The sequence below is a fragment of the Lissotriton vulgaris genome, chromosome 3_1, assembly GCF_964263255.1.
Source record: "Lissotriton vulgaris chromosome 3_1, aLisVul1.2, whole genome shotgun sequence".
NCBI classification, from domain to species: Eukaryota; Metazoa; Chordata; class Amphibia; order Caudata; family Salamandridae; genus Lissotriton; species Lissotriton vulgaris.
In genome coordinates, this window is record NC_141689.1 from 1876099830 (window position 1) to 1876122927 (window position 23098).

At 42.0% G+C, this 23098-nt stretch overlaps 1 protein-coding gene across 1 annotated transcript in view; it reads left to right on the forward strand.

The window, feature by feature from the left end:
• The window catches only part of GUCY1B1 (guanylate cyclase 1 soluble subunit beta 1), a 481270-nt gene that overhangs the window by 213558 nt on the left and 244614 nt on the right, over positions 1-23098 (forward strand). The window contains exon 5 of the mRNA XM_086962339.1: positions 1059-1256. Within this exon, the coding sequence (XP_086818465.1) occupies positions 1059-1256 (198 nt within the window). The remainder of the gene's footprint in view (positions 1-1058; positions 1257-23098) is intronic.

Genomic DNA, 23098 nt, shown 5'->3' on the forward strand with positions numbered 1-23098 from the left:
CCCAGGAGTGCTGTGTGGGCATGCTGCAAATACAAGAAATGGCCCTCATTGTCCCCCATTATTCATTAAAAAAAATAGTGCTCACCAACTTATAAAGCAGACACAAGTAAAAAGTCAAGTCTTTATGGGACGTTACAAATGCAGACAAGGCTGTATCAAGGAGGGACTACTAAGCCTATTCACGCATTAAAAGCAACGATTTTGCTTGGTCAGTTACCGGAGCCAATTGAAGAGATGGGCGGGAAGTGTGTGGAGCTTCTATGCCATACCTCAATACAGCATGCCTCGCAGAGCAGCGCATGTGCTGTACAGCCTCAACCTAAAACATGGGATTCTGGTAGCTACTGAAATTGCTGGATCTATGGGGCTGTATCATGATGAATTCGTTCATCCCAGGGCCCACGTTCATCCTTTTATGTGCCTGCAGTTTAACCAGATATTTCTCCAAGTTTGGCCTTCATTTTCAGACAGTACAGTGATCAGGGTTTGCCTTTTTCTGTTTCAGTGCTGTGTTCAAGGCTAGAAAGATCTTTTATTCCACTAGGCATTACCCTGTGGGCCGGGGAGCCCTTGGAGAGCAGTTGTGAAAGCCCAGGTTCGCTTCTGGTATTTTTTTGTCACTTTCCCAAGCTTCCTGAGGGCAATTGTAGCAGGCATGGGGTGGCTTTGAGAGAGAGAGGGGGGGGATGGCGTAAGGTAGAGAGAAAGCGACCAGAGAAGCAAAAGAGTGAAAGAAGAGAAGTAGAGATACAGACTGGGTGGAGGGAAAGAGAGAGATTGCTCGAGGAGGCCAAGTGAGATGGAGGGAACGTGCTTGGCTTGAGCATTTACCCCAAGGTTGCTTTTGGTTTCCTGGCCTTGGCCTGGCTGTCCTTTCTATAATAATACACTAATTTGAGAACATAGAGTTAATTGAATGCACTGCAGGTGCATAAAAACACCGTAGGGTCCTGGAATTAAGTCAAGTACAGATTTTGTTTGTCTTGCTGTTGTGTGTTCCAATCTTCATGAGATGTTCACAGTCTTTTACATTTTTTTTCTTTTTAATGCTTTGGCAGAATCTGGATGCTCTACATGACCACCTTGCTACCATTTACCCTGGCATGCGTGCCCCATCTTTTAGATGTACCGATGCAGAGAAAGGAAAAGGGTTGATTCTTCACTACTACTCAGAACGAGACGGACTTCAGGATATTGTCATCGGAATCATCAAAACTGTGGCTCAACAGATCCACGGGACGGAAATAGATATGAAGGTAACACAGGAAGTCTATATTCATTAAAGGAAGAGGGTGTTATTCTGGGGAGAGTACTGCCGTTGGCCTTTATCACAACACCAGACTCCACGCGTTGCAATGCGCCATCTTGCTAACACTGATAAGCATGTACCAGCATTGTATTGCAGAATACATATGACGGCACTCGTAGTTCGTGTCGGTCGTTTTATCAAATCCGCTTCAGTGTTTACTTTCAGTTCTGAAAGAATTAAGAAATTTGGACACAACCTCTGTCAAAGTTAGGGCTATATTAAAATTATTGTGGCATTTTATGATTTTGTGATTTAAAATATTATAAATACATTTTGTATTCTCATTTTGAAGTCAGACGTGACATTTAGACTACAAGATGCATTATATTTGGTTTTCAATATGTGCTGTTAATGTAATGTCACGTCATAAGCAGGCCCAGTTTTCCCCTTTGAAAACGCTAGCTATTTTCTTTGGTGTTGACATGGATTGTAGAGTATCAAGTTGCTAGTTCTGAGATAGTTGACCAATTGCAAAATTTGCAAAAAAATAAGTGCTGGGACCCTAAGATTTACACAGAAGCCCGTGGGCCTGCATTCTGCAGCACATGTAGAAAGAGAAATATACCTCTAAGGAGTGTTTTTGTGCAGGAGAGAGTCCCTTCCTGCACAAAACAATCCTGCCTGTAACACAGACACAGTTACACTATGGTGCCAGGGTGCCTGCATTGCTGCTAGGAAGCTCACAATGCACCAGCGCAAGGAGAGAGCAGAAATACACCATATTTTTGTAAATATGGAGCATTGCTGCCCTCTCCCTATCAAGCAACACAGCAAAACAAGTTGCCTTGCTGCGTTGTGTTGTGTGAAAGCATGGTAAACCTGCGAGTGGTGAGGGAAATTTATTGTTTGATTAATAAAAAAATCATTACAATGGTGAACATGCGAACAATATAAAACATGTGTCATGAATAGTTGTTAGAATATTTACGTTTGAACCATCATAGTGGGGTTAAAAGTAAGGTTTCATTAGAGGAACAATTTAAAAACCTAAAACCTATTGTTAAAAGTGGTTGAAGTCCTTGGTTCTCCATTCCGTTTTTTCCATCTAATCAAACCACATGCAGATATTTGCTATTAAGAATTAACAAATAATAAGTTTGATTGTGTAGTTCATAGTTTGTGGTAGGGGTCCGGGGGTTACAGACGGTTTATGTAGTAAGCCCCCTACATACAACCTTTCAACAAATTCCAGACATGCACGCGAAGAGCAAATCAATTCTACGCCGGGGCCATTGCCGGCTGTTCTTATGTAATACAGAGGACTATGCAAGTCGGAAGGAATACTGCGTGAGTTAGCCATTGATGGCTTACAGGATCTCGCAGTTTGTAAATGTTCTTGCTGTTCCTGTTACAAACTTGGTGAACCTGATGTTAAGCTGTGGAATGTCCGGGTTCATTGATGAAAGAATAGCCTGTCGGCGTGTTCGAATACCAAGTTTGTAAACCTGCGAGTGCCTTCTTGGAGTTCAGAATTTGGATTTGTCCTTCTGACTTCCCTGAAAAACGGTTGATTCCAGAAGGCAGGTTTCCCAATGAAAGTTAAACAGCGCTCTGATAAGACTTGGATGCAGACTTGCTAGAATGTTTATGCACTAATGTTGGACTAGCTGAACTTTGTTTTGGAAGAACTAAGTCATACGTAATCACTCGATAAACTCCAAACATGTGTTATCCTTTATTATTTGAATAAGGGCAATAAAACGTAGTCACAGTAATCTAAATGCTCGCCATTTTAATACCCGGTAATGAAGTAACTCATAATAATTATGCCCGATGGTGCAGTGTAATCAATTTCATATCAATTTGAATTTATCCGGAATCGTGAAGTCATCGGAATCCCCCGAAATGTAAATGCAAGTGACTTTGCAAAAAGTTACTAACGTAAAACCACTGTTTTTTGTGAATTGTTCGCCATGCTCCTCTTTAAGGTAAACGTGTAGCTTGCCTGTAGCATTAGTATGGTATCGCAAGTTCTTAGCCCACACAAAATGCCATCTGTCATTAGATTAGCCCACATCAGAAGACTAATCTGAGACGAAAGTACGTAACTGTAAAAGTATTTAAGGTGACACCTTCCAATTAGGTGAAGTAGAAGAACCTTATGGGCTGTGGATTACCACACTTGCTAACACGTTTAGTGCCTGGTGCATTAGGAACTGTCACATAAAATTGTGGTGAAATGACACGTAAAATATATTTAACTGATGTGAACCTTTTAGTGCATTAATGCAAGCATTCTATACATTTTCTCTCATGCACACACACATTTGAGTTTTAATTTGGGGACATTAAGCACTTTTTTACATGACTGCTCAGGTGAAAGGAAAATGCTAACATCGACAACCATTGTTAAAGCCATCGGATCTGACCTTGATAAGCTGGTAGAACGGATTTACATCTTGCAAGCATGTGTTACAAAAAATGAAAAAGACACCATATAAAAATGGAGGCAGTATGTTTGCAATAAAAATTAGACATACAAAAAATTAACCATTACATTCACATTAATAGGAAAGAACGGGGCTTCCTAGTATACAGTTGACCTTAGAACAGGGTGAGTACGCAAGGTTTCTAGTTTTAATCTAAGTCACAAGAAAATATTGTTCTTATTGGTGCAAAGCAAATGTACTATTGGCTTCGAATTACAGTAAATGGAAACTAGTCCTCATTTGTTAAAATGACTGTCACCCGCACAAATATGTGGCATGCTTCATTATCGAGTCCTTGCCTGGTAAATTTTTAGTTAGTAGATGGGCTTGACCTCAAGCTTGGAGGGAACAGTTTGTTGTAAAGGGTAAGGATTCCTGAGGGATAAGGGCAAAAGTTAAATAGCCTGCTGATGTGCCATTTACATTTTTCTTTTAGGACACCTTTGGCCATTTTTAAAACCGAGAGGGATGTGTAGGGAGAAGTTATTGACTTCTACATCCACTGGTCAACATGTTTCAGCCGGTTAAGCTTAGCCCTTTGAGTCACTTGGTTTTCACCAGAACCATTTATGTATGTGCTTGTCGAGATTTCCGATATGTATGAGATTTTCATAACTAGTATGTGAGCAACTTGCAGTTTACATGCACACACACACACACACACACTCTACCTCACCTTTGAGTTACAGTGTGTTACACATCAGGAAGCCTGGGAATTGCCAAGCAACTGAATCTGTGGAAATAGGTAACATATATTATTGTTATCTGCATAACTATTACCATTACATACTATTCGCATCACTCGCATATGAACATGATGCACTGCACACTCTATAAAAATCCGTGCAAAATTGAATCTGTTCATCAGGTTATGATGAAAGCTGGTGCATTCATTTGGATGAAACTCCTGTGCTCCTTTTACGTGTAGACATTATCAGTAAACACTCACTCTTGCTTGATATAAGCAGAACGTGAAGTATATATCATGTCATGCTAATAGTCTTACTTATGTCTGATAATAATGTATAGGTCTATAAGTAGAGAATGGAAGACCTATAAAGACGTGATTTTTATAGCGCACACTAATGTAAATGCTAATATGGCAAGTAATTAGAAAAGTAATCGTTCCCCATTCTGCTAAATTGGACCAAAAGTACCCCATAGTATGTTACAGGCAGTTACTGCTTGTAACATCCTGTAGGGCACCTTTGGTCCTATTCAAAAGTAGAATACATGATTACTTTTCTGATTACTTGTCTTTTTAGCATTACAGCCTTTACTGATTACCAAATCACCCCGTCAGACCGAGTCCCACAAGCTACAGCAAAAGCAAGCAGAAAGCTGAAATACCATGAAGCAAAAAAGTGGCCAGGGTACCAGAATATCGAGGCCTAAATATTATCTGACAAAAATATTGGGCCTGATTCACGAACTTCATTTTATTGATTGTAAATTAACAGTGCTTAAGAACTACTCAGATACTACAAAATGCGATACAAAAACCTATGACAGGAGATCTTTGCCTTCTATAACTTTTCTCGTGCAAAGTTATTTATCATAGTATAGGTATTTGTTTTTATAGTAAAAGTGGAAGAAACAAGAGAGTGGCTGGAAAATGTAGATAGTTACTTCAAATTGGGAGGGGTTTAGGGAAATGTAAGGAGGGGTTTTGGGAGGGACATGCTAATACAAACGCACTCCTCCAAAGAGTATGTTCATTGCTATCACAAACTACACTTCTACATTTATTTCTGCCCCAAAGCTGTCAAAAAAGGTATAAATGTTCTCCAGACCAGCCTTGGAGTAAGTCAAGCACCATACACAGCTGCTTAAAGGCACTGTAACACTTTTCCATAGAACTCAGTGGAGGCAGAAAAATAAGATAGCACCCCATAGGAAGTGATGTTAAATGAATGACATTATTTCTACATTTAAATGAAATATATGTACATAGGTGTGTGTGGGCATGTATAACCCACGCTGTGGAGACCGACACGGTCCTCTCAGCGTGGGTTAACCTTGTTAGAACCAAAGAAACACTATCTTTGTGAGGATCAGAGGATCAGTGCATTGTGAGGACCAGTCGCAATAGTGTGTTTAGGTACTTTCGAGCGAGTGTATCCAAAAACTAAAACTGCAGTTAGATTTGCCTCGGTCCACTTTATAGCCTTCCCTGCTCTCAAAGTGTGTGTGGAGTTTGAATAGTAATTCCACACTTTATCATGGTCAATGGCCAGCACTCATATATATAGGTATGTTATGTTGTATGTGTGTGTGTGCGTAGGTGCATCTGATAGAATTAATAATAATTTATTTTCAAAATGTGATAATAAACATCATTGTCAGATAAATTAAATATTAAACTTTTGAAGAATAATAATAATTTCAGTTAATCCACCACACACACTTCTTTTTAACAAGTTTTATAATTATTAAATAAAAATACAAATGTTACTGAGGGTAGGATTTTTTAAAAATGATAGTTTAAAAATTATGTATGAATTACAGTAATACATTTAAATTGATTCTTTAGTTCACATTTAATTTGATGAGTTAACGTGCTGTATCATAATATTTAATTGGTTCTAGGTTAATCAATCAATCAATCAAACATTTATAGAGCGCAACTAATCACCTGTGAGGGTCTCAAGGCACAGGAGCTGTGTTCTGCTGCTTGGAGGTTTGTTCATTCAAACATCCTGGTCTTTAGTTCTCTTCTGAATTGCTGCGGTGATGGTGCGATCCTAAGCTGCACAGAGAGGTTGTTCCAATCCTTGGCTGCCAGGTTCGAGAAGGAGCGTCCTCCCTGTTAACACGAAACATCCGTGGGCTGTCTGTTAGGGAGAGGTAAGCTGATCAAATGTGTCTGTTCAGTTGGTGGAGGGTCAGACGTTTGTTGATGTATGCTGGTCCTTCAGTGTGCAGGGCCTTGTAAGAGTGGGTCAGCCTCTTGAACTGGCAACTCTTCTGAATTGAGAGCGAGTGTAGTTCCTTGGGATGTGGTGTGATATGGGTCCTTATGGAAGGGTCAAGTATGAGCATTGCCGCTGTAAATTGTAAATTGATACTTGTATAGCGCACTACTCACCCGCAAGGGTCTCAAGGCGCTTGTACGAATACCGCTGTGAAACCCATCCTGGCTTTCCCTGTGAGGCGTCCACTCCTGGGCACCTCCAAGGTGGAGGCCAGGCATCCTTAGCGTTGTGGAGCCAGTGTTGGAGATTTAGCAAGTTATTGCCCAGAGTTGCAGAGTGCGACTCCATGATTGGAAGAGGCTCAGAGGGAAGAATTATCAGGTCCGTGGAATTTTGAGCCCAAGACCCGCCGAGGCGGGGAATTGAACCCTGGTCCCGGGCTAGGCCTCTGCATCTGAGTTCTGCATTGTCGAGTGTCTCATCATGAGGCATGCAGTGACTTCCACTTAGAGCGTGTTTCTGTAGTCCAGTCTGCCGGTGATGAGGGCCTGCATGACGGTCCTTCTGGTGTCTACAGAGAGCCTCCTGAAGATCTTATGGAGCATCTGAAGGGTGTGGAAGCAGGCCAATGAGACTGCGTTGACTTGCTTCTTTATGGATAGCTTGCTATCTAGGATGATGCTGAAGTTTCGGGTGTGGTCTATTGGGGCGTGGGGTGTCCTGAGCTTCTCAGTCCACAATATGTAGGTCCATGGTGAGGTGTTGTCCCCAAAGATGAGGACTTCCGCTTTTTTTCGATGTTGAGTTTGAGACAGTTTTCCTTCATCCTTTCCGCAACGTTCATCATGCATCTGTGGAAGTTAGCTCTAGTGATGGAGGGATCTATCGAAAGTGAAAGCATGAGCTGTATGTCGTTGGCGTAGGAGATGATGTTGAGTCCATCTGATCTGATGGTGGTGGTCAGGTGGGTCATGTAGGTGTTGAAGTGGTTTGGCCGAGGGAGAAACCTTGGGGAACTCCGTAGATAATCTTCTTGGTTTTTGATGTCGACGGTGGGTGGCAGATCTGCCTATGTAATATGAGGCGATCCATTTGAAAGGGTTACCTTGAATCCCGATGTAGTGGAGTCTGTTGATCAGGATGTGGTGGGATACGGTGTCAATTGCGGCTGGTCCAGGAGGATGAGGGCAGCTGTTTCCCTGCTGTCCAGGAGGGCTCTGATGTTGTCTGTGGCTGCAATCAGGGCTGTCTCAGTACTGTAGTTAGCTGAAAATCTTGATTGGGAGGTTCCAGGACCTTGTGGTCATCTAGGTGTTGGGTGAGTTGCTCGCTGAAAGCTTTGTGAAGGACTTTTGCTGTATAGGGGAGCAGAGAGATGGGCCAATAGTTTTTTATTTCGGCTGGGTTAATAATACATATTTGACATTATTTATGATTATATTATACATTAAAATATTCTAATTGTTTTGAAAAAACAAACGAATCATTTTTGCTATACTTTCCCACAGAGAGAATGCCACAGTGGCCCAATGTGCAAAGTTATAAGTAGTAACCTAATTCTTGTAAATCATGTTGTTGGAAACTCAACCACTTGAGTTTCCAACAATTGAGGAACATTTGAGGAATGGATACATGCAATTCTACACCTAGGAATAAATCTACACATGACACCTATGTGTAATAGCAAATATAAATGTCCAAATATGCATGTGTGAATCAGGCTCATTCTGTCATAATATCATATACAAATATATTGCTCCCATAGGAGTTAATAGTTGAAAATCTACACACAATGGGGAGATATTTTTGCAAACAATGTTTAGGCCTTTACATCGGTGTCAGATTATATTTTTCTTATCAATATACTTATATATCATCTATTTGCATGGCCCTGCCCACCAAGGGAAGTAACAGCTACATTCGAGCAACAACAAAAAAAAGGTAAAATCTTGAACTCCAGCTTTGCAGCATCACACTTTGATCCTCAGTACTCAAAAATATAATTTGCATTAAAGTGAGTTTCAAAATCCACCTAATATAAAAATAAATTCATGCTACATGAATCACCATGGAATACAGACAATATCTAGAGAAACACAAGCACTTACTATGAGGAAAGTACACTTACAATGCAATGTAGGGAATTAATAAACAATTGAAACAAGAGAGTTCACACATTAAGGGAGCCGTACACCACTACAGTACACCACTAATAGATGATGAGAAGCATTGAAAGAGCTCTTCCTCTTAAACATGTATCGGTAACTGGAACATACACCAGTGCAAGACTGCACAGGAAGTTTGTTTCACACACCTCTTCTATGAAATATAAGCTACCAGCTGTATGATCTGATATATCAGCGACATCTCAGCATGCCAACAGTGTCACCATTGGCATATCACAACCAGAAAACTATATTTTAGTATGATATACCAAGAATTTATTCAGGTGTCAAGAGGCGTGCCATGTCACATTTATTCACACATAACATATCTAAATATGGAAGGCCCCTACATCATCTGTGGCTTTCCTCTGATGGTAATCACTATTCTTTGCATACGCTTGCCATTAAATTGCCACCATAAGTCTCTTTGTTAAAACAACATTAGGTGAGCTTAAACTTGCACAATTACATTTTATTGCAAGGCATGGTGCTAATATCTTGAATTTTAATAGAGTCTCTATTTAAATGACATCACCCAGTTACAGAAACTGCACTCTACTAAGTTAGTTACCAACACAGCCACACATTACAAAGCAGCTGTACCTCCTGTTCAAATTACTCATGTCTATGGGCTTCGACCCCCATTTGTCAATGGCAGTCCTTCCCAGACATGTTTGAGGACACAATGACAAAAAAGAGTAAATATTTCTAAACACGATCCACCATCCAGAAAACTATTGGAGTGCTTGAACTGAAATTCATATGCCTCTATCAAGAAATCCCTGGGTAGCACATCTACCAAATGACTGTGGACATTATGCAGTTCTGACCATGCTCTACAGCATGTTCATCAACAGATGACTGCCAATCCTATAAACCACAAACAATCTCTTCCTGGGCCAAATACACAGCTGCTCTCTCATGAGTCAGGCAACTGCCACCACCAACTAATATAGAGCAGAGGAGGTTGACAGTAATCAGGGTGCTGGTTGCTAAAAGGTACTCAGACAAGAACTATATGTGGACCTAAGATGTCTTATGTGAAGAAAGAGGATTCTCAGATTCTTTCAAGGTCACTTGGTAAGTGACAAAATATATAATATTATATAGACCCTAGACTGCAAAGCCACCTTTGGATCCACTCAGACACATTGTAGTCTGCACCAGGATTTGAGGCAGGATAGAGGTAACAGGAAATATAGCACTGCTCATAGCATCAGAAATTGATGCTATTACGCAGTGATGTGGAGCCATCCAAGGTATTAGGATGATGATAGCACCCACTGCAGCCTACAAACTTTGTACAAACACATTGCCGGGAGGTTTCTCTTCAATAGTGTCAAAGAGGAATAGCACAGGCTCTTCAGCAATACTATGCACTCACTATGACTATGCAGTACACATGCCCTGCTGAATGAATATGCCTGTGCTTGTCTTTACCTACTGTGTGATATCTCCATTGTGCCTCAGATGTGTAGCACCACATATTCATGTTCCATGACAAAACATTATCCTCTGTCCAAATATTTCCTTGATTGCCTAAGTACAGTACTACACTGCCCTACTTATTTCGATTAATCAGCTTTCAGTGGTATGTTGAAACTTGTGCTGTGCTTCTCCCTTCTGCTACTTTACTCACAGATGGTGATTGTGGAAAACATGTTTCTACCATGAAACAGTACTTGACAATAAAGCTCCAGATCTGAAACAGCAGAGTAAACTCTGTGTTCTCCTCTGATGTGCCTTCCCTCTGTCACTCTCATTGCCAAAATCAATGTCCTGTGCTGCAACGGTCGCCGCTCCATCCAAAGTCTCAGCATATGTATTGCCCAGCTGCAAACTACTATTCTGTTTGTCATTACTTAGGCTTGTAATGTTTTTGTTGGGAGCACTTCATCTATGAACATCAATTCTGAGCCCGAGTTCTACATCTGTGCATAACCTAGGGCAGAGATAAAAAGGAAGGTTCTGAGATGCCAGGTTATGAGGTCAGTGGCGGGTGGTGTCCACGGTCAGCTGAGTGTGACAAAATAACCCAAGTGCCAAGGAACATCATTGCCCTGAACTGGGAACTTGATTTGAGATCTTAATTACTGGTTGTACATCTGGTTCTATAATGTGGGCAAGAATTTCATGGCACAGTGCACATGCAAATTAGGAAGTTGCATGATCATGGCAAAATATGTAAGTTGCTCACTATAGGCTCCAAAAGCGGTCATGTTACTCCATGGATTCTATGTGGCTAGTGGTAAGGTTGGTGTGCTTGGTAGTAGTGACCTGAACCAGCCAACCTCTTCTGCTGCTGATGTAGCAGGCCTCGGTTAGTTCTCTACGTAACTAGAGGGTGTGTCAGCAAGCAGAAGAGGAAAGCATATCAATGTTTTGGATGTTTTCCTGGCACAGAATTATTTCATGTAGCTTGATTAGTTTGTGGTATGCATCAGATACTTAGTGGACACACTAGAGTAAACTGATGATTTGCCCATTCCTGTAGCCCAGGGCTATTTACACAAGCCCAATAAAATCTGCTAATACTTATACCACACTCCTTGACCTACTCAGCACTAATGCATTTGATGGTGCTAGGTTTGTGGAACACATTTTTCTTCTAATGCTGTTTTTTAGGAGTGTCTATGAAAATGAAGCAGTTTGCAACATTTAGAGAGTAGTGCGGAAACAAACAATCTTTGTCCCAATCAGCATTAGCTGTCAACTCCCAAATGTGTACAGTGAAACCAGTAACATTTAATCTGTTGCCACGCTTGGTTTATGTTTTTTTTTTTTGTCCTCATTTATCACCTTGGTTTCAAATGAGGTCGACGTCTGGGACACTACAATCTGTCTCAGGTTAACAACCAGGCAGGGTATGGTTATAGACGCCTCTGAATGGACCGACACCCTCAGATATGTTATGTCCGCAGGGACCATCAAATAAGAAACCAAAAAGGGAGGGCAAACACTACCTTAGCCAGCAAAAGGTGCAAGTACAACCAATATCTCCCAGAAAATGCATCCGGGCTCTTCGGGCTCAAAGGCACCATTGGTGAGTAATCGTCGGACCGGGGAAAAAAAAACCCCGTTAAGTCAATGACCCCACTCCAACTGGTGCCAAAATGCTCTCTTAGCTGGGTTACCAGATCTTACTAGATCAACGCTAGACACTTGCAAAACTGAAATCTGCCAGTCGATGTGTGAGGGCGGAACAGAGTCTTTCCACTTTTTGCAAATCTCTCTACGGGCAAGTAGGATTGAATAAAACAGGAGACTTTTTGATTGCCCATGAACCTCGGCCGAGAGCCCAAAGATGACAGTAGAAAGGTCTAGGGTGATTTGACTTCCTAACGATTCAGAGAGAGTGTGGCATATAGCATCCCAAAAAGGAGTCAAACGAGGGCACTCAAAGAACATGTGGGCATACGCTTAGTTTATGTTATCAGTGGGAATTATTGCCCAGCTAGCACTGTAGTTTCCCTAAAGGTGTTCATGTTTTGCTGATGGGAGCACTTTTTGAAAATAAATTCAGCAAGCACAGGAGGTTGCCAAACACAAAATAGCTTTTGTGAAGTTGGGCTCTTTTAGAGATCTCAACCTTTCAGTCTTTTGACCTTCATGGGTGCAGTGACATAGTGGTTGCTGCTGGTGAGTCTGGTCTCACTGGCAGTGTCTGTGGATGGCACTTGCAGACTGCTTTGAAATGTGGGCTTTGTAGCAGGTTGCATCTGATTTGTGTAGGCACCAAAAGGTATCTTTAGGAGAGTATGGTACTAGAATGCCACGGTTGGGTGATGGCTGATGGGATCACTGTTGGTACTAGAGGCGAGCAGCTCCTAGAGGTGTTTGCATGTGTCTGTGCGCATCCATGAGTTCCTGTGGCACAGATGTGTTCGGATGCAGAGCTGTCTTTTTGGTTTGAAATCCTTTTCTGGACATGCTTTGTGTGCCTTTGTTTTAGGTCTGCGGGTGATGACATTGACTCACAAGTGCAGCAGAACTGGAGTTTGTTTGTCTTAAGATGGTTTGGAAAGGATACTGATATGTTCCATGTATGTGTGGCATGCCCTTCTAATTAAGTTATGATTTGAGGATGAAGAGGTATACAGGATCAGCATTAAATGGGAGAAAGCTGATGATAATGTTGAGATTGAGTGCAAGTGTGGTAGCCTGTATGGGCAATGTATCATGGGTATTGTCCGTTCTGGGAACATGTACTCTTTTGCCTGGAGTTACAGAGGATGAGAACCTGTAAAGGTTTCTGTTAGACAGAGTGCTGAAACATCCAGTACCAGTGATGTATAGTAAAATGTGTTTGTAAGATGGGCAGGTAAAGAACTAAGGGGCAGATTTACAAGCTCCCTGCGCCTCTTTTACGCCACTGTTGCGCCACTTTTGGGAAAGCCTCCCAAAAGTTGCTGAGTGAAATCTACAAGATTTCACTCAGTCCCTTTTGGGCCCATGCTACGTCAAAACCCTGCGCCTGCTTGAGGCAGGCGTAAGGATTGACGCAGCATTATGGAGATAAGGCCCTCCAGAGTATTGCTGGAGCTGCGTCTCGCTTGTGATGCAACTCCAGCAATGCGCCTCTTTTACGGCACAGATGTGTCACGCATCTGTGCCGTTTTTGCCCCATGGTGCACCGCATTGTAAATGCAGCGCATCCAGGGTGGCGGAGCTGCGGCGCACAATATCTGGTGCATCCCTTCTGATATGCAGGGATGTGCCAGTTATTGTAAATCTGCCCCTGATAGTATTATAAAATACCTAAGGGTGTCATTGACCCCCTCTGCCACAATGTGTGTGGTAGGTGATATCAGTCTTATCTCAACTGTGGTTCTTCTTGCTGGGACAGTCTGTGGTTATGTGGCAGTCTCTAGCATAGGTACTGTGTTTGCCACTGATGTTTCGTGATTTAAGGTGCTATTGGACTGCAGTTGCCTACCGAATTGTGCTCTCTTTATACACTTCATTCTTCAAAGGTAGCAGGACAAGCAGTCCAGGCTTACTAAAGCAAGAGTTGGCAGAGAATTTGGAAATCATAAAAAGTATCAATCAGGTACTCGTACAAAATAAACATCATATCCAGTCAAAGCTATATATTTCCATATATTTGAAAAAATAACCCACTCCTACCTTCCAGAGCTGAGATACAATCCCAACCACATTTGTATGGATCGGCAGTAAGGAGAGCCAGTTTAAGTAGCGTCTGGCCCAGTGGTCATTCTTATCATTTGGGAAATGTTTGTTTATCTTTGACTGCCATGAGGGACACTTGGGTCGCAGTTTTTACTGGACATCGGGTTCAAAAGGTTGCAAAGTGGATTTAGCCATATACAATCCTGCAGTGTGTGAAGTTGGATTTCATACCTCCGACCTTTGCTTTAGTTTCTATGTGGGCATAGGTGTGAAAGTGAAATACTGACTATAGCCAACTTCCATTCCATGTTTATATATACCTTTGAGTTCTCCTATTCAGGATCCTAAATCATTTGACAATTATTTGCTGAGGCCAAACTATCAGTCCCCATATCTGTTAATACATTTATTATCAAATCCTCAACCATGCTCTGTAGTAATTAGGGATATTACCTGGCACCATGAGGATTGTGTCTGTGCTGCATTATTGCAAATTACTTAGAAGGACCACTATCTTTAACATTCCTTCAGGCGGAAATGTTTATTTAATGGGGTAATGGAAACCAAGATTGGTGACTGAGACTATAATTTATGAACAAAATTTGTGATGCCTCCAATATACAGCCTGATATATTAAGTATTGGGGATGACGAACAGGCGTCTTGCAGCTTTGATTTGGCCAGAAACAAATAAAGCACCAACTCACAGGAATTCAAAGACCTTGACTTCCCATGCCTCATCACTTGACCTTTATTAGGGGACTAAGTTACCTTTACCATGTGCAGAAATATAGATTTTGAATAAATGAGAAAAGTGCTGAAATGTATTAATGCATGAATATGAAATAGTCGTAAACTTTGTTTAATGTATATGTGAGCTTCTCTTCTGCTATTTCCTCGGGTTTGGCATTTCCAAACTCTGCCATCTGTGATTTGTTCTTTTCATTCCGGTTGCCGTATTGTGGTGTGGCTTTGTTGTTCACACTCAGTAGCACTGAAGGAGTATGCAGTTCCTGTAGGGTGGGGAAAAAAGGAGGCTGGATTGGTCAACACCCTTAATCAGTAGTGGGGTGTGGGGTGTGGGTGTCTCCCAATTTGGGAAGTGGGGCCCTTACTCACCCATTTCGGTGTCATGCTTCATCATAGGGCTTGCTCCTCGTCAGGCTGACGCTGCAATGCCTGACGGGCACCCTGTGAGGGGCTCTTTTTTGGCGATCTTTTTCACAAACCGTATAGGTAAGGTGCGTGTGAGGGGTCTAGTGCTGTAGATGTGAGATTATGTGAGGAGAAATAAAATGAGGCGAGGTGGTGTTCCAAAATGAATTCTAATCTGCGGGCCTACTTGTCTCAATTAAAACCAGAATAGGGATACTGCCGATTATAATGGTCAGAGGTGTCTATATGTGTGTAGTCATGGTCAACATGTTTCTTGCCCTATGTGTGCAAATCACTAGGCAATTCTTCTAGACCTATCTTGATGCACTATCTACACAGGTGGTTGGTTATGGAAAATGAACCAATCACTATGATGACCGTTCATTGAGGTACCTTAATAATACAAATCATGGGACCAGCCTAATGAGATTCAAAACCGAGAGAGAAAAACAACGGTACATGAATAAGGTATGCACATACAGTAATAATGCCTCCAGAATGAAATTAAAAACATGCCACAAACACATGCACAAGTGGTTAGTGCAAATCAAGAGGTCCATGGCCAAACAAACATAATAAGCAGACCTGTGGCACATGTTACATATACAAAACATATTGTTGCCATCGGTTTTACCCAACTACCGTAGGAAACGGCGCGACGAAACTCACCCAATTTGGGTTCAAGCCACGCCTCATCAATAGTTAGGCAGAGCAACGATCGTTGCAAAAGTTAACATCATGCTGGTTTTGAGGAGAGAAAGGGGGAAGATAAAAACACAATGGGTATAAGCAAAGATGGAAGGCTGCCCAAGGATGAGAATTCTGCCAAAGTGGCATAGGTCTCTGGTGCTAAAGGGGGTGGGGGGGAGAAGAACGGGGACTGCTTACTTACAGTTTTCCTGGGAAACAGGTGCCGGGAACCTACCCCTCACTCTGCCTCATTGGGAGGAAGCAAGGTGTGTGGAGCCAGTGGGTTTAAGTAGCAGGGAAACAACCCAGAAGTGGTAGATTGAGGGACATGCAGCAGCCATTTTTGAAGGGGGTTGAAGCTACAAGCTTCTGGTTAAAATGGTGTGAGCCATCTTAGAATGTGGAATGCATGTGTCATCCACAGGTCGATAAATACATGGCAGCCATCTTTGAAGGGGGTATAAGCTTAAAGTTATTGATTAAAGCTATGGTGGCAATCTTATAACGTGGAATGCGCACAGCATCCAAAAGGTGGGTACTGTTTTGGATGGGTGACGCGTGCGCGTGTATGTGCTAAAGTTTGCCCACCCTTGTGAGTCATGTTGAGGCCAACGCAATTGGCAATGTAGAAAGGGGTGAAGGAACTACCTAATTGACCGGCAAAGGGGTGAAGTCTCGGCATAGGGATGTAAACACTGACACGTCTGCATGTGATGAATCCAGATGGGATGTCATGACTCAGTACCTTGCACAGGATGCTCGAATGTGGAACCTTGAGGGCTGGTGGTCGTTCTTGGGAAGATGGATTCTGAGGTGGTCGAGTCTACATGTTGCTCTAGAATAAAGGCTTCTGTTCCTACTTTATTGTCATCTACTTTATATTGGTGAAGAGTGGCTTACCTATATAGCCTCTGTCTCTCCTCGATTGACCACTGCAGTGGCATCCGTCAGCCATCCGTTCTGTGAGACTGTGCATCTTGCCATGTGGCAAAACCCTGCCAGGGGTAAATGAGTACCCTTCCTCGTCTTGTACACAGTGAGTCCTCAGTGCCATTCCAGGTGCTGATTACTGTCAGCCTCTTTGCTTACTGAGGGGTTACTTCAGGCTTGCAGGACATTTTTGTACAGAGCACTGTGAGGTGGTGTGGAGATTGTGAGCCTGCTCATGCACATTCTAGCTCATTTATCTGTGATACACCTTACATCTCCTACGGGACTCTACAAGGCCAAACTGTGCAGCTCTAAATGGAGGCCTTCTAAATCTGATTAGGGAATTTTCATGACTGCATCGGCTGCTGCCGTCCTAGTCTTCATCTTGATGCCCACTTCACTCCTATGGACTGATTATTGATACATGTCAGATAACGGGAATTTAAAATGACATTTGTTTCGAATAATAAACACTTCTTATTATATCATTTTGTTTATCTAATATGTGTGCTGCTGCTCAAACTTTCCGCCTTGTAATCCTGCAGGTCTTTCTTTCAGTGCCCAGGGAACCTCCCATGAAATGGTTTGACTGGAAGGAATACTTTTTGAATTGCATCTCATCTTTTGAGGAGGACACCTTAGTAAAAATGTTCACCATGTAGGAAGAAAAAATATTTTGTTACATACTTTTGGTCCTGAGTTTAAGAGTGTATGGACAGCTAGATAAAACGTTAGGTCAGAGAAAGATACAGATGATTTGAAACATTCCTTAGAGGGTCTCATCAATTACTTCCAGTCTGCAGTATGTTCGGTAATAGTCAGGTTTTTTCCAACGTGAGTAAGGTATTGCTGAGTTGATCAATGACTATGTCACAGCTTTGAAAAAGTTGGCAATTGCTTGCAAATTTGGTACTTTACATTCATGATAAAGTAATAATGCACACTAATAATTTCAATCTCAAAGAGATCCTTCAGGATAAAGGTGACTCCACCTTAAAAGAGATTGTGGCCATCACAAAGATGGCAGATTTATCTAACAATTGTGCCAAAGTTGCTACTGGGTTGCAGTGTAAAGTGACCTCCAAACCTGCATCCAAATGTGCATCTAAAAGTGGTCAAAAGGGTGTTTTTGCCAAAATGAAGCAAAATACAAGAAATGTACATGTTTTGGATGCGGCCATCTTGATCATCTTGCTACAGACGGTAGTTGCCCGACCACCAAACAAAAACTTTCATTTTGTCATATTCCTCTGCATTTTTCCAAAACCATGTAGGAAAAAAACAATTGTTTGTAAAATGCATTGATGAAAGAACAGATTCTGAATCTTCGGGCGCTAAAGATGGGTATACCTCAGATTGTGTTTTGAGTAGTGATGAGACAGTTTTGAGCATTTCTAAAGTAAAAAGCAAACTGATTTGTCAGATGACCATAGAGAGAGTAGAGATACAAATTGTGGTGGATTCTGGTTTGCCTTACACGATTGTGAACAAATCAGTGTGGGAGAACAATTTCTGTGGGAAATTAGTTAATAAGCCACTGTCACCATATGGACATCCTGTGAGTTACACTGGGAAACATCAAGGGGGTTTATCTCCGCTTTTTTGGCTTTAAAAGCCAAGAAAGCAGAGATAAAATTATCTCCCTATTACCTAGCTGTCGCTAACACCATTTAGCGACAGCTAGTAGGAGATAGCGACCATCTTGAACCCCACTTTGCATGTCAGTGATATTTATCACTAATGACATGCAAAGTGGGCGTGCCAAGATGTTAGAGACTGAAAACAGTCGCTAACATCGCTATCTCCTATTACCAACTTTTGGAGATATTCGCGCTAAGCGCGAATATCTCCAAAAGCTAACACCTGCCCTGAGCAGTTCTTAGCCATGTTATCCAATGGGAGGTGGATAACATGGCTAAGAGCATTAGCTCGGTAATGCATGAATATCGCTGAATTTTCAGCGATATTCATGCATTGCGGCGATTTTTATCGCATTTGCAATAAGCCTTGGTAATACCAAGGTTTATTTGCGGTAAAAATCGCCACAGCTCAGCAGTAAATTTTTATCTCTAACCAAGCAATAGCGATAATTATCGCTATTGCTTGGTAATATGCCCCCAAATTCCTATGCTAGGGCACAGAGATCTGTTATTAGTATTCAAGTGTAGGCAAGGCAAGTGTAAATTGAATGTTGGTGAGTATGGACCTTCTCTGTTAGTGTAGATGGGTCAGAAAGAATTGGGTATAACATTAAATCCCTATATTGAGGATCTGTCATATTAGTAGACTATGAAGAAGCTAGGATGGGGCAAAGATGAAAGAGGAGTTCTCCAGTTTGTTCTCAGGTGAAGTTGAAAAACTAAGGGGTTTTCCCAAAAGATTTTGTAGAAGAAAGGGGCCACACTTCTGTAGTTGTAAATGTAATTGTAATTGTAATGGTACTTGTAAAGCGCATGGCTACCATAATGCCTCCCAGCACTAAGGAATCTGTTCTGTGAGTGCTCCATTTAGCTAGATGGATATAGCAATGTTTTCAGTAGCTTGCAAAAAACCAGATGGTCATCCACCAACCGGATATGGTCTGGAAGAGTGTTCCATATTCTGGAAGCAACATAGGAGTATCGCTGGCCTTCACTTCTGTTTTTGCGAATTCTTGGGATGGTAAGGGACAATGATTTCCTGCCGTATTGGAGGACTTTATGCAGTCATGATCTTGTGGGTGACGCAGAGGGCCTTGAACTGGATCCTCTCTGCCAGGGGCAGCCAGTGAAGTGCGGCAATGGCTCGTCTTGCTGATTCTCTGCAGGGGATGTTCATGAGCAGTCTAGCTGCACAATTCTGCACTGCCTGGAGTCTCATGATTGTTGATCGTGGTGATCCAGCATAAAGAGCATTGGCGTAGTCCAGGCGGGAGAGGATTGATGATTGGACTACTAGCGTCTTAGCCCCCCAGGATAGAAGTGGAAAGACTTTCCTCATCATCCTAAGTAATCCAAAGCAGCATCCTGCAGCTTTCAGTACTTGGGCTTTCATGTTAAGTTTATTGTCCAGCCAAACTCCAAGACTTTTAATTTGATCTTTGGGTGGTGGGGCTTTTCCTAGACAATTGGGCCATAAGGTAATAACCCCCTCTGGAAGTGGTTTACCAAGGAGCACCAATTCAGTTTTTGTTCCATTAAGTTGCAGGAACGAACATTCCATCCTTGCTGATATTGTTTTCATACAGTTGGCAAGTTTGTCTGGGCTGTGTCCTGATTGGTTGAGGGATACTATTAATTGGGTATCGTCAGCATATGTAACAATTCGAATTCCAAATGGTTCAACAATTTTGGCCAGGGGGCTCATATAAATGTTAAAAAGTGTGGGGCTCAGGGATGAACCCTGAGGCACCCCACATTTCATGGGCTTGCTCTCAGAAATGCAGTTTTGCTTAAAAAACCTGGAACGAACGACCCTCCAGAATGGACTCCAGCCATCTTAGTGCAACCCCCGAGACCCCTGCTTCTCTAATCCTAGAGATAAACAGATGATGATTAACGGTATCGAAGGCAGCACTCAGGTCTAGGAGAACAATGGCCGCCGAGCCTCTGGCGTCCATAACTTTCCTCGTTTCCTCAGTGACGGCGATCAACGCTGTCTCTCTGCCTTGTTGGGGTCTGAAGCCTGTTTGTGTAGGGTGTAAGCGGCCGTTCTCTTCGAGATATGATGAAAGTATAGCATTCACATGTTTCTCTGTGATTTTGGTAATTCCTGGCAGCAAGGATATGGGGCGATAGTTCGAGAGGACTTCTGGGTCGGCTCCTACTTTTCTAAGCAGTGCTCTCAGCATGGCTTGCTTCCAGGGGGATAGAACTTTGCCAGTGCTTAATGACAGATTTATGAGTTCTAGTATGGTAGGTCTAACTGTGTGAGACACTTGATTTAGGACAGTAGGTGGAGCCATGTCTTCTGGGTAGCCTGATCTTAATTTGTTCAAATAGGATTTTAAGGATTCCAGATTCATAGGATGAAAAACCTCTATATATCCTTGTGTGCCAGGATATATACCTACTAGTGTTAGAGAAGAAGTTCAGTCTGAATTAAAAACTTTCTTGGAAAAGGGAATAATAAAATCTGTGGAAAGTACCAAATGGTTGGCTCCCTTGGTTATAGCGTGGAAGGCATGTGACCAGGTTAGATTGTCTTGATTTGAGGGATCTCAATAGGAATATTGTCATTGATAAGTTTCAACTCCAAGGCTGGTGAGGGTGCTATTTGGGTTAGTCTCTGCGGCTGTGGTGTTCCAGAGGTTAATTTATCAATTATTAAGGGTGTTGAAGGAGTAATTTCCTTCATGATTCAATTATGGGAAAGGACAAGAAGGATGAAAATAGGAGATTTTGGAAGGTCTTAAAGATTCTAAGGGAAAAAGGCCGTCTCGCAGTTAACAAAATCCAAATTTGTAGTAAAATCTGTCATGTACCTTGGTCATGAGGTAAGTGAAATAGGGATATAGCCCAAGAAAGAAGTTATGAAATCTATGAGGTAAGCCTCACCATCCTTATGTAAGGATTAAGTGAAATCCCTCATAGGTTTATCAGAATTATTTTCTAAGTTTGTGAAATATTTTGCCAGTAAGACTTCTGTTGGGATAAGGGACTCCAAAAGATGTTCGACTTTATTAAGAATTATGGGTCATATTATCAAGGGGGTTTATCTCCGCTTTTTTGGCTTTAAAAGCCAAGAAAGCGGAGATAAAATGATCTCCCTATTACCTATTACCAGTTAGCGACAGCTAGTAGGAGATAGCGACCATCTTGGGCCCCACTTTGCATGTCAGTGATAATTATCACTAATGACATGCAAAGTGGGCGTGCCAAGATGTTAGCGACTGGAAACAGTTGCTAACTTCGCTATCTCCTATTACCAACTTTTGGAGATATTCGCGCTAAGCGCGAATATCTCCAAAAGCTAACACCTGCCCTGAGCAGTTCTTAGCCATGTTATCCAATGGGAGGTGGATAACATGACTAAGAGCATTAGCTCGCTAATGCATGAATATCGCTGACTTTTCAGCGATATTCATGCATTGCGGCCGATTTTTAAAAATGCATTGCGATAAACCTTGGTAATACCAAGGTTTATCTGCGATAAAAATCGCCGCAGCTCGGCGTTAATTTTTTCACGCTAACCAAGCAATAGCGATAATTATTGCTATTGCTTGGTAATATGCCACTGGGTTTTCAATTCTATTCCCTTGCAGAGATTTGATCCTTCAATTTGCTCTGTGATCATAACTGATACCAGTGGGAGGAGATTGGTAGCGATGCTTTCAAAGAGAGTGAACGGGTTTTGGCCTTTGCTTCATGCTCTCTTTTGCCCTCTGAAGAAAAGATTTCAGCTATTAAACATGAAATGCTTGTGTGGGTTTGGGGAATAGAGAAATTCATGCACTACGTATGGGAGTCTGAGTTTACACTTCACACATATCATGTACCATAGAGTAAGGTACTTACTACATCTGGTACATTTAAGGCTACACCCCCTATTGCCAGAATGTATTTGGGACTGCTAGATTATAACTATATTGTTGAGTATGTTCCAGGAGCACAGAATAGGATTGTAGACTTCCTTAGCAGGTCTCCTGTGGCCATTAATGGGCATGTGCAGAATGAGTAGGATGAGTATTGTGTGAACTCAGTGGACGACAGAAAATGTAATGCTATTTTAGAAGAAGAGTGGAATAAAGAGTATGATAATAACCAGGTATTGAATACAATTTAGGATATATTCCTTGTTGGATGGCCAAGCAAATGTGTGCTTGATGAAGTTTGTAAAACATTTTGCGAAGTAAGATGTGAACTTTCCAAAAATGAACATGGTTTCCTGTTGAGAGGAGATAGGATAGTTCAACCTAGCACATCTGGACTAAAAGTCTGACTTTAATGCATGAATTCACTGTATATTGAAGTCAGGAGATTTGTTTGTGATTGTATACAATGTGCCGATTCTGACAAAAGTTGAAGGACTGAGGGGCAGATTTTCAATAACTGGCGCATCCCTGCATATCAGCAGGGATACCCCAGTTATTGTGCCCCGCAGCGCTGCCACCCTCATTGCGCCACATTTACAATGTGATTCAGAAAAGGGGGTGGTGATGAACAGAGTGTCTGAATTAAGCAGACCACTCTTACCCAGTCCAAAGATCTGGGCTTGATCCATCACCATTTTTTAGCTCACTGCAACATCACAGCTCAGAACTTAGCTATATGCAAATTAGTCTGACCCTGGCCCAGTGCATCATGGGAACAGGGCAGACCAAACTACCAAGCCAATTTTTATACTGGGAAGGAAACAAGCTACCGGGGACCGGTTTCTGGCATTTCAGCCGTCTTCG